The following is a 13420-nucleotide window of genomic DNA, read 5'->3' on the forward strand; positions in this document are numbered from 1 at the left end:
GTTGAAACATGTCCTGTAAGTGCTAATTTATATTCAATTTTGCCTGAGGCAATAATAAAGTATCGATGAGGTGGTTATTTATACTAACTTCTTGATTATACTCATCGATACGGTCATGAAATGGACAACTTGTAACAAAGAGAATGGAACCGAGTAGACTGATGTGAACGAACACGAACATAGCACGCGAGAACGAGAGATTGACAATCAACATACGCGTCGCGCGCGATATACAGGTTTCAATAAACATCGCACATTCGCGCATTTTTCGCATTAATAAACGTTGATATTTCATTTGAAAGCTGCCAATGAGTGAAGGACTTCCGGCTACTGGCATAAAAAAGCTGAAATGGCAGGATTTGTAAACAAATGTTTGAAGTTCACAAGAAAATAAGCTAAAATCGGGAGAAATGCATCCGGAGGTGGGAGAAACTGTTGAAAATCAGAAGTCTCCCACCTAAGTCGGGAAAGTTGGCAGGTATGTACTATGTATATTTTATTTCTTTCAGAATAACATGATTAATGGATTAAAGGTACATCTACTGCCATACATGAAGATGCACAAATATATTAAAGAACACTAGAATATTACTTAAATAACCTATCTTAGTTTGAAGATGACATAGTCTTTAAGACTGTAGACAAATATACCACTGTAGTTTATGAGACTTTGTTGATAGATGGTCTTCAAAACACCTTTATGGAACATGTTGATAAATTATTAGGGATATTAATCCATCTTTAAAATCCTTTGGAACAGTTCCAAAAATGGTATTAGATTGTTAATTAAAAACTGTTAAGTTGAAAAAAAAGGGAGTTCCATATGGCTGGTATGTTGCTGATAAAAATGTAGTTAGAATCTGAATTAGAACTACTCTCAAAGAATAATGTTGCTTAAAATCTGTAATCTTGAGTTTGGTTGAATTGTGGCTTCATGCACTGGAAGCTGTTAAATGTTCTATAAACTTTATAATGTTTCCATATTGCCACTGTAAAGTTCACAGAGGTCCGACCTTACAATACAAATATCAACTAGTACATGTTTTGTATTATCAGCTGTAGTGTATAAAGGTATCACACGACAAATAAAGTGTGTCGGGCTCTTCTTCAAATAGATCATGAGTTTGTGTGAAATCATGCTATCATACGTGTTACTTTCTTATTCCGCTCTCTCTCTAAGTGAATTAGCGGAGTATGTGCTGCCCTTCAATTCATGGAGGAAGTAAATGAAAATAAAATGCAACACAGCTTCCCCAAAAATACTGAGTTAAGTTACAGGAATTACAGTGTAAGAGAGCTCTCAATGCAAGAATTTACTTTGCCCATTTCGTTCCGCATGACTATGAAAAGATATTCTGAATGAAATGTTTAATCTGCAAAGATTTTCAATAGGCTATTTTTGTTTCTACACAGGGTGATCAGAAACAGTGTGAACCAGAGGGCTGGTCATTTTATCAGCCGCTGAAGTTACCCAAGTGAATTCAAATGTGGCGCTGCTGCTAAATCTGCACCAGTCCAGGTCTGTGTCTGTGGCTCTGAAGCTGTCACGTGCAGCGCCGTGCAAAGCAAACTACAGCAGCTGATCAGATAATGAATTATTTGTGAGCACGTTTACGACCATCCTGTATTTGCATGTCTCTTAAACAATTTATTTTCAGAATCCACTTCATTAATATCTGTAAACTAGAAAATTAAGAAACATGCACATATAGAAACAGGAGTAGTTTGTTGAAAATAATTCCAGAAAGTTTGTAATCCTTTATATGGGAACAAGAGTTTGTACTTAACACGAAAAAAGGTCTCTCGTCTTTCACAGACTGCTGCAATGATTATGTGTCTTTTGTTTTCAGATTCTTTACAGGCAGAACAACTGGAATTATTACAATAATGTTGAAAGGAATTACCAATAAATCATTTACAGAAATCATTTGAGAATATTTACTTACTTCCAGAGTTCTATTTGCTTCCTCCGGGGTATCAAATTCTACAAAAGCAAACCCTTTGACTTTTCCACTTCCTCGATATTTTGGGATAGAAACATAAGCCACCTTCCCATAGGCAGAGAATATTCCTCTCAGCCAGTCATGATCAGCATCCGGCGGTAACTGTTCCTAAAGAAGAGAAGAAGGCAAGTGTGAATACAGAGTACTGCACATTTCAATACAAAAACAAAGGAGGGAAACTGTTCTGTCAGAATAAAATGTTCTAATTCCTTTAGCTTTTTACAAGTTTCATTACATCACACGACACAGATAGGTCATATAGCAACGATGGGATAGGGCTAGGAGTGGGAAGGAAGTGGCCGTGGCCTTAATTCAGGTACAGCCCCAGCATTTGCCTGGTGAAAAATGGGAAACCGGGAAACCATAGAAAACCATCTTCAGAACTGCCAACAATGGGGTTAGAACCAACTATCTCCCAGATGCTGCGCGCTCCTAACTGCATGGCCAACTCGCCCAGTAATTCACGGTAATAAGAGCATATAAGAAAATATGCTGTTTTGGGTAAAATCAATTTTAAGTTTAAATACTTACAGATTTTAGAATATATATATAAACAGGCAACATATAAATGTTAAAGACTTAAAATATAAATTCTTTACATCAGAGTTCATGGATAGATGATGATAATGGTTATTATTATGATTGTAATGATGCACACGGGGTGGGTATAAGAAACGGCAGGACCAAAAGGTTGGATAAAGGAAATGAAGAAAACAGCATCAAGGCAATAAAAAAAAGTATTGAGATTATTTGGGTGTTATTTCGTTTCTTTCAGGAAAATGGTGAACAAACATGATAAGGGAAGTTTTACTGAGAGCAAGATGGGCACCTGTGTTGACCCCTAAAAGTACGATTCTCGCCAAGACCTGCTAGGTGCCCACAGAAGTGGTGCCTATGGGCAAGCTAAGGAAACTGAACCACTAGCAATGGTTTCTTGACGGAGTTCCACATTTTACCCCTAGATGGCACTAAGACAAAATGTTCAAAAGTTGCCTTACACCACGCATTAAGCGTACATATTGTATTATTGTACGTCTACCCTGTAGTCCTGTTTCCTGATACATGGTCGAGGAAGAGGTGAAGTTCTTATGGCCAGATGCCGACCTCAGTTGAGGAATCGGACGAAATGAAATGACTGATGGTGAATGAAGGAGATGAAAGGAATCAGTTATGGCCTAAGAATAGGAACTGCGTGGCATATGTCTGGAAACCATTCTCAGGGCAGCCGATGGTGGGGTTCGAACAAATTAATTTTCCAAATGCAGAACTTGGCTCCCCGTTAACACATGCAACCACTCCACTCAGTATATGATATAGCTTCCCTCATTGGCATGCAGTGAATATGTTCGTTACCCCAGCTGAAATACCACAATACTATTTCCAAATTGGTATCACGCCAGCATCATAACATAAGCTACAGCAGATTTTAAACAATGTACTTACAGTTTCACCCAGTGATGCATCATAATAGTACAGTTATGGTTTTCATAGAAATGTATTGGGTCATTTTTGTTTTCTAACATAAAATCCTAATCTAAACTGAGTAAGCAGTAAGTGACGACAGCCATGGGATGGTATTCCTCATGACGAATATTCACCAGGAATGCCACACAACTCGCGAAAACTTCACCTATAATACACCATTACAATCAATCAATCAATCAATCAATCAATCAATCAATCAATCAATCAATCAATCCATCAATCAATCAATCAATCAATCAATCAATCAATCAATCAATCAATCAATCACTACTGATCTGCATTTAGGGCAGTCGTCCAGGTGGCAGATTCCCTATCTGTTGCTTTCCTAGCCTTTTCCGAAATGATTTCAAAGAAATTGGAAATTTATTGAACATCTCCCTTGGTAAGTTATTCCAGTCCCTAACTCCCCTTCCTATAAACAAATATTTGCCCCAATTTGTCCTCTTGAATTCCAACTTTATCTTCATATTGTGATCTTTCCTACTTTTAAAGACACCACTCCGCATGCACACACACAAAAACTGCAGGTTCTAAGATTTCATCACAAGCTGATGTCCTTCCAGCCAAGTGAGTGCCGTAGGGGTTACTTGATGTAGCTCCTCCATAGGCCCAGTGAATGCTCGTAGAGGATATTCCTTCAGCACCACAGTTGCAGGAAGGAGACTCCAACCACCCCCATTAGTGTAGAGCAGAAGCAGCGTATCCTAGTCCAGATGATGCATGGGAGGTTGAACCCAGGAGGTTTTGCTGTTGGGTCATCAAAGTTGATTAGACCATGTGGGTGAAATATTTGTTCCGAATGAGTCAATTTATAATACCACTTAGTCAAGCAGCTCGTCTCCTTCATCCCAAGTCTTCCCAGCCAAACTTTGCAACATTTTTGTAACGCTACTCTTTTGTCGGAAATCACCCAGAACAAATCGAGCTGCTTTTCTTTGGATTTTTTCCAGTTCTTGAATCAGGTAATCCTGGCGAAGGTCCCATACACTGGAACCATACTCTAGTTGGGGTCTTACCAGAGACTTATATGCCCTCTCCTTTACATCGTTACTGCAACCCCTAAATACCCTCATAACCATGTGCAGAGATCTGTACCCTTTATTTACAATCATATTTATGTGATTACCTCGATAGAGACCTTTCTGTATATATATATATATATATTTTTTTTGCTAGGGGCTTTACGTCGCACCGACGCAGATAGGTCTTATGGCGACGATGGGATAGGAAAGGCCTAGGAGTTGGAAGGAAGTGGCCGTGGCCTTAATTAAGGTACAGCCCCGGCATTTGCCTGGTGTGAAAATGGGAAACCACGGAAAACCATCTTCAGGGCTGCCGATAGTGGGATTCGAACCTACTATCTCCCGGATGCAAGCTCTCAGCCGCGTGCCTCTACGCGCACGGCCAACTCGCCCGGTTTTCTGTATATTAACATCTAGATACTTACAGTGATCTCCATAAGGAACTTCACCCCATCAAAGCAGTAATTAAAACTGAGAGGACATTTCCTATTTATGAAACTCACAATCCAAATTTTAACCCTGTTTATCATCATACCATCGCCTGCTGTCCATCTCACAACATTATTGAGGCAGTATTATTGGACCTTTATGTTTTCTTATACAGGGTGAACCGAAATTCGCGCACTGGGGCGTAGCAGCGCGACTCCTCACATGCCAGCAATAAAAAAAGTGCGTAGCAGCGCGACTCCTCACATGCCAGCAATAAAAAAAGTATCTCACAAAAGTTCATCCTGCGAGTATATCTGGCAGAAAAAGGACGTTGAAGAATGGCAATCTGGCAACACCGTAACCACATGTAGGGTAACTACCTCTGTCAGCACATGTTAGTGGTGCTGTACAGTTGGTTCAGTTTTGGGTTAGCATGCAGGAGGTCGAGGGATCGAATCTGGGTTCAGGCATATGTTTTTTATTGCATCTAGTATTGCATCCAGTAGATGAAGTGGTACGAATAAATTCACGCCTACGACGTGGAAAGGGCATTTTTCAAAGCTGACCCATGAAAACGATTGTTCGTCCATTTCTCGGATCGTAGTATGTAAGTGCAAATGGTTTCTAGAGGACCCGCTGCAATAGCTGTTGATTAAGATGCCAGATACTATACCACACGGACTACATTTATGAAATACAAAACATACGCCTCAACCCAGGATTGACCCTTCAATCAATCACTACTGATCTGCATTTTGGGCAGTCGCCCAGGTGGCAGATTCCCTATCTGTTGTTTTCCTAGCCTTTTCCTAAATGATTTCAAAGAAATTGGAAATTTATTGAATGTCTTCCTTGGTAAGTTATTCCAATCCCTAACTCCCCTTCCTATAAATGAATATTTGCCCCAATTTGTCCTCTTGAATTCAACTTTATCTTCATATTGTGATCTTCCCTACTTTTATAAACGCCGCCTCTCAAACTTATTCGTCTACTAATGTCATTCCACGCCATCTCTCCGCTGACAGCTCGGAGCATACCACTTATTATATTATTAAATAACACTTAAATGTTTTATTATTAATCCACATATTCAATACAATACAATTTTAAAAATTAGGACATTGTCCTTATCAAAGTTGTTAACATGAAATTAATATATTAGATGGTACATGTTTCGCCTATCAATACTAGACATCATCAGCCACATTTTTCATATTAGGATAGATCAGGTACCTGATTGGAAATAATTTATGAATGCTGTTAAACTATGTCGTTTAAAATGTATTGGAGATCATCATCATTCCGTGTCCGGTCAGCATTTCCAAAATGTAGCAACTCCGATGGCCTTGTTGTTCGCCTCGATTAGGTCCTGTGTAGTGCAGGGATGTTCTAGTAGGGGACAAATGAGCAGGTGGTTCGGATCTTGTGTTACACCACACTCGCAGGATGCGTCTCCATCAGCTGGAAGTATGGCCCATTTTTGCATGTTGGTCTTGCAAAGAGGTACGCCCACCCTAAGACGATTAAGTGATCTCCAAATAGGGTAGGGCAGGTCATTTCCTGGAGCTAGCTCTTCCTTTGCAGGAGTATCAGACGGCAGCATGCTCTTCCACCTGGTGATGCGGTTATACTCAGGTGTTCCTACCAGTGGTTGAGTCCTGGTGATGAAGCTCTTTCTCGACTTCAGTCGACAGACTACAGCCTGGTGATCATGCAGTGGGTGGCGAGAATCATTAGTCTGCTTTGTCCTCTCTGCATCAGCAGCAACAGCCCTTCTGATAGCGGGGGGAGCTATTCCAACAATCGGGTAGAGTTTGTCAACTGGGGTTGGCTTCAGACATCCCGACAAGATACGTACGGTCTCGTTGATTGCAATGTCAACCTCCTTGGTGTGAGTGGATGCACTCCACACAGGTGAAGCGTACTCTGCAGCGGACACACACAAAGCAAGAGCAGAGGTTCTCAGGACGCGAGGGCTTGCTCCCCAGGTGGTGGCTGTGAGCTTTCTCAAAATACTGTTCCGTGAACTAACTTTCAGCCTGGTGTTGTGGCAATGTTTCTTGAAGGACAGTGTTCGGTCAAGAGTAACACCTAGATACACAGGTGTTGGACAATGTTCTAGTCGTTTGCCTTGCCATATAATGTCCAGTTCCCGCCGAGCTTCTCTATTCCTTAAGTGAAATGCGCACACCTGAGTCTTGTTGGGATTTGGCTTTAGATGATTGCCTTCATAGTAAGAGCCAAGAGTATCTAGTGCAGAAGTCAACTTTTCCTCCACATCTTCAAATGTCTTTCCTTGGGCAGCCACTGCAGTATCGTCGGCATAGATGAAAAGCCTGGTATGTTCCATTATGGGTTGATCATTAGTATAAATGTTAAAGAGCACAGGGGCTAGCACACTGCCTTGAGGTAAACCGTTCTTTTGTACGCGCCATCTGCTCTTCTTACCATGGAGAGAGACTTGGAATCTTCTATTCTGCAGGAGAATGCCAATAAGAGATGTTAGTTGATAATCATTAGTGAGCTGGTAAATTTTCCTCAGTAACTTCCTGTGGTTGATGGTGTCATAGGCAGCTGTTAAGTCAACAAAGGCAACTCCAGTTACCTTACGCTGTTCAAAACCATCCTCGATGTGTTGAGTAAGGTTCAGGATTTGACTGCAGCATGACTTTCCAGGTCGAAAACCAGCTTGTTGAGGAATGAACTTTCCTTCGAGGATGCCACTAATTCGGTTAAGGATAAGGCGCTCGAAGATCTTGAAACAATGGCATAACAATGATACTGGGCGAAAGTTTTTAGGATCGTTTGGCTCCTTACCAGGCTTAAGTAGTGCAACCACTCGAGCTTTCCTCCAGAGCTTGGGAATATAAAGCTTAGATACACACTCATTAATCACTGTAAGCAGCCATTGCAGAGTAGTCCTGCCGAATTTCTTGATCTGTTCTACTCTGATATCATCGATGCCAGCAGCCTTATTTAATTTCAAGGTGGAGATGACAGACTCTAGTTCATTCAAGGTGAAGGGTTCTTGAAGATTTTGGTTCTCACTTCCTGGGGTTCGTTCCAGTTGCTCCCGTGTACTCCGACCTTTAATCTTCCCGTTCATGAGTAATTGGGTTGCAATCTGGTCAGCTGTAATTGTGGTGAAGTTTCTAGGTTTTGTTGGGTCACCGCTGAGGTTTTTCAGGAGATTCCAGGCTCGCCTACTGTTCAACTTCATGTCCAGATTCTCTACCAGTGAGGTCCACTTAACTTTGCGATTTGCTGAGATAGTTTGCATTATTACAATATAAAATGTAGTATGCTGTTATTTGACAATATTTGTGATAATATTGGAGTCTAAAAACATGACAATTATTTGAGGATTATGACATATTAAAAGATATTACAATAGAGATGAAAATGAAACCCTACAACCTGTTTTCCAGTCATTGACCGGGTCAGGGATGTAATGAATGAATCATATATAGGCTGTTATTACGATGGGGTCGCCACTCCCAAAGTGAAGTATATATATTAATGAATGATAGATGCTATGAAATGAGAATGGAGAGTGTTGCTGGAATGAAAGATGACAGGGAAAACCGGAGTACCCGGAGAAAAACCTGTCCCGCCTCCGCTTTGTCCAGCACAAATCTCACATGGAATGGAATGACCGGGATTTGAACCACGGTATCCAGCGGTGAGAAGCTGACGCGCTGCCGTCTGAGCCACGGAGGCTCTATTACAATAGAGATAAAAATCAGAAAACACATTCCATTTAGTTGTCAGATGGCGTATTGTTAAAACTTATGGAAAGTTGAGCAATGGTAATGGTCGTTGGTTCTTGAAGTTAATAAATATTGATTTTCATTTATTTGCTTTTAAATATTGGAGAATTTTCATATGGTCTGGTTCCTTTTGAGACAATAGTAGTTGGAAATTTGGTGCCGTAGGCTATATTGAAGTCTTTGTAGGCGTCATTAGACCATCTTCTTTGATGTGGTAAGAATTTGTAATGGGTATGGCTCTTTGCTGTTGGGCGTGTTGAGGTGAGCGTATTAGTTGGAAGGGAACGTTGTTGTCATTCGGTGGTTAGCCAATGATGAGTTCTGTAATTAACGAGTTAATTTGAAAATTTAATGAATAACCATAATTGGAATTAAGAAGCTGAATAGTGGAATTTAAATGAAGAGTGTTGACACCCCTTCGACCGCTGAGATGTTAGCTTACGTTGAGAGTTTTAGAGTAACTGGCAATCGCCGAGCTCTTACTACGTGTGTTGTATTTGTGAAGTCTTGGTGGAGGGGGTTGAGGTTGAGAAGATGTGGCCAAGAGCCTATTCGATGCGCGTGAGGAGGAGTTGTCAGCAGTGGGAGGAGGAGAGAGGGTGGTGTGTGTGTTGGATTGGTGGGTGTGTTTACTGATTTGATGCTAAATATTTTGTAAAATTTATTATTGAGAAGGAATGGTTTTTGTAATAGAATTGAAATCTGTTCGTAAAGAGGACTTTTGTTGTCTACTACATCATTTAAGTTCTTGTCTTTGTTAAAGTGTTGATCTAAGAAGATGTATCAGTTTTCGTATTCTGTCATGAGCTTACCTTTTTCAATTCTTTTTAAAATGTGTAAATCCTGATCTATTGTAGTAAATTTATGACCTGTTTCTTTCATATGGTTACTCATCTCAGAGAACTTATTATGTTTTTTTGCGTTATAATGTTGTGCATATCTAGTTGAAAAACAGCGGCCAGTTTGACCAACATAAGAAAAATTACATACTGAGCATTTGAGTCTATATATATCCGAGCTTGAATATTTATTATTGGTTGAATTGACTGAGTTATGATTAAAAAATAAATTTTGATTTGTATTCTGCGTTGTGTACGCGATTTTTACATCATGTTTTCTTAAAGGATTGGTGATTTGATGGATTTTTGGGTTGGTATATGTGAATTTCGCAAATTTTGGTTTGTTGGGTTTTATTGGAGAAAGGTTTGTGGTTAATTTTAGTTTGACTTTATTAATGATTTTGTTGATCATATCTAGATTGAACCCGTTGAATCTGGCTATTTCTTTTATGAAATCTAATTCTTTTTTTAGATTATTCGGTGAAAGAGGGATTTTTAATGCTCTGTATACTAAACTGTAATAAGTGGCTTGTTTATGGGAATTTGGGTGCGGAGATTCATTTTTTATAGTTATTGGAGTAAATGAAGGTTTGCGGTAAATTTGGAAATCAAATTTGTTCATAACTCACGTGATTTTGGTGTCTAGAAAATTGATTGAATTGTTGTTTTCGTTTTCCTTTGTGAACTTTATATTATTGTCTAAATCATTTAGAAACGTTAGGATGTTATCACTATTGTTAAGTTGTTTATCAATAATTGCTAATGTATCGTCAACAAAACGGAGCCATAAACTGAGTCCGTTAATGTTTTTTACTATTTTATTGTGTACTAGATTGTCCATGTAGATGTCCGCTATAATCCTGGAGATTGGGTCTCCCATAGCGAAGCCTTCTTGCTTATATATTTTGTTGTTGAAAGTAAAGTAATTATTGTGTAAAACAAAACTTAGTAACTTTATGAATTCGTCTATTTCACTTTTGCTTAATGCGCTGTGTTTGGAGAGGTTGTGTTTCATTATGGTGATAGTTTCGTTGACGGGTATATTTGAGTACATATTCGTGATATCAAAGGAACATAAGACGTGATTTGATTGTAAATTGAATTTGTTAAAAGTTTTGCAAAGTTTGATAGAATTTTTGATGGGATTTGCATTGTGAAATTTAAAATGTTTTTGTAAGAACTTGTGGAGGAACTGAGAAGTTTTATAAGTGGGACTGTTTCTGCTATTGATTATTGGTCCGATGGGGATGTCTTTTTGGTGTATTTTAGGTAATGATCTTGCTGTGGGTAATTTCGGATTGATAGTGATCATTTTTTGTAGTCTTGTTCATTTAGTAGGAATGTTGAATTTTTAAGGAGCATTTTTAGATTGCGTTGTGTTTTTACTATGGGATCATTCAAGTGTTATTTAATACAAATATTTTCAATACGGACCCAAAAATGAATTTTATCACATGTAACATACCACTTAGTCGAGCAGCTCTCCTTCTTTCTCTCAATTCTTCCCAGCCCAAACTTTGCAACATTTTTGTAACGCTACTCTTTTGTCGGAAATCACCCAGAACAAATCGAGCTGCTTTTCTTTGGATTTTTTCCAGTTCTTGAATCAGGTAATCCTGGCGAAGGTCCCATACACTGGAACCATACTCTAGTTGGGGTCTCACCAGAGACTTATATGCCCTCTCCTTTACATCCTTACTACAACCCCTAAATACCCTCATAACCATGTGCAGAGATCTGTACCCTTTATTTACAATCCCATTTATGTGATTACCCCAATGAAGATCTTTCCTTATATTAACACCTAGATACTTACAATGATCTCCAAAAGGAACTTTCACCCCATTAACGCAGTAATTAAAACTGAGAGGACTTTTCCTATTTGTGAAACTCACAACCTGACTTTTAACCCCATTTATCAACATACCATTGACTGCTGTCCATCTCACAACATTTTCGAGGTCACGTTGCAGTTGCTCACAATCTTGTAACTTATTTATTATCCTATATAGAATAACAACATCCGCAAAAAGCCTTACCTCTGATTCCACTCCTTTACTCATATCATTTACATAAATAAGAAAACATAAAGGTCCAAAAATACTGCCCTGAGGAATTCCCCTCTTAATTATTACAGGGTCAGATAAAGCTTCGCCTACTCTAATTCTCTGAGTTCTATTTTCTAGAAATATAGCAATCCATTCAGTCACTCTTTTGTCTCCCGCATGTGACCCAAAACTCTTTCCACTGCACCAACTGTACAGCATGACTAACATGTGCTGACAGAGGTAGTTACCCTACATGTGGTTACAGTGTTGTCAAACTGCCACTCTTCAACGTCCTTTTTCTGCTGGATATACTCGCAGGATGAACTGTTGTGAGAGGCATTTTTTTACTGCTGGTACGTGAGGAGTCGTGCTGCGACGCCCGAGTGTGCGAATTTCAGTTCACTCTGTATATATCTATGATAGGTGTAAAGAAGTGGAATCAGAGATAAGGCTTTTTACAGATGATGTTATTCTGTACAGAGTAATAAATAAGTTACAAGATTGTGAGCAACTGCAAAATGGCCTAGATAATGTTAACCAGGCTAGAAATTAATTAAAAGTGCATGGCTTTTAGGGCTGGAGGTCATGTTCAGCTTGCCTGTGCACGTTTTTCTATCGGGGGTGTGAGATGATGATGATTAAGGGAGAAGGTGGAACCCAATGTAGCTCATAGCCAATTCCTGTCCTTTCAAATCACACAAGGGGCCGGCTTAACGTCTCCATCCGACATGCAAATCATCAACAGTATCATATGCCCTAAGTCCATATGAACACTGCAGAGAAATTTAAAATTGAATCCAGTTTTTTTTTTTGCTAGTTGCTTTAATTTGCACCGACACAGATAGGTCTTATGGCAATGATAGGATATGAAAGGCCTAGGAATGGGAAGGAAGCGGCCGTGGCCTTAAGTAAGGTACAGCCCCTGTATATGCCTGGTGTGAAAATGGGAAAACCATCTTCAAGGCTGCCGACAGTGAGATTCGAACCTACTATCTCCCGATTGTGTGACCTTAATTAACGTATAGCCCGACCATTAGCCTGGTGTGAAAATGGAAAACCATGGAAAACCATCTTCAGGGCTGCCGATAGTGGGATTTGAACCCACTATCTCCTGGATGCAAGCTCACAGCCGCGTGCCCCTGATCGCACGGCCAACTCGCCCGGTGATCCAGGTTTTGAGTAACGTTATATAATTTAGTGATTAGAAGTAGTATACCACCACCTCTTCTATCCTGCTGGCCATCATTCTGATGGGAGTGGAATGAACACGGCCACCAGGCAGCTTGCTCATACTGGAATCCACTAGCAGTTTGATGCTACTGCACAAGGACGTCCATGATAAAGTCGGAGCTGCCATCACTTAAAACACATAGAGCACATGTAGGATGCTGTGTCTGTGTGAATATTATGCCAGTTTATAAAAAATAAAACTGTATATAAACATCCTTAGCCACTCCTTACAGAAAAATGTAAAAACCTATTATGTGCAAAAAAAAATGGAAGAAAAGAAATATTGTCTAGGATAGTACACACACATCGCACAACAATAAGGTAATTAATATACTAATACGATACTACTTAGTCGTACTATATTTTTATCCTACTACACCCTAACAGGATAAAAACTGCTGTTAATTACTGAATACCGAAAGGAATACACAAGAATTACACAATTCTAAACTGCAGTTAAGCTTATTAATTACAACAACAGAATTCTAGTAAGAGGGTTTCTACAGATACTCCTACTGTACTACACAAATATTTCACAATAAGAGAATAAGCATGCTATTTTCTAACAAGACACTACACTACACCAGACTATCC

At 39.4% G+C, this 13420-nt stretch overlaps 1 protein-coding gene across 2 annotated transcripts in view; it reads right to left on the reverse strand.

Moving 5' to 3' along the window:
- The window catches only part of Larp7 (La related protein 7), a 132133-nt gene that overhangs the window by 100518 nt on the left and 18195 nt on the right, over nt 1-13420 (reverse strand). For both annotated transcript variants that reach the window (XM_067152223.2, XM_067152222.2), the window contains exon 4: nt 1947-2111. In XM_067152223.2, coding sequence (XP_067008324.2) covers nt 1947-2111 — 165 coding nt within the window. The remainder of the gene's footprint in view (nt 1-1946; nt 2112-13420) is intronic.

The sequence above is a fragment of the Anabrus simplex genome, chromosome 8 (assembly GCF_040414725.1).
Source record: "Anabrus simplex isolate iqAnaSimp1 chromosome 8, ASM4041472v1, whole genome shotgun sequence".
In the NCBI taxonomy this organism is placed as follows: domain Eukaryota; kingdom Metazoa; phylum Arthropoda; class Insecta; order Orthoptera; family Tettigoniidae; genus Anabrus; species Anabrus simplex.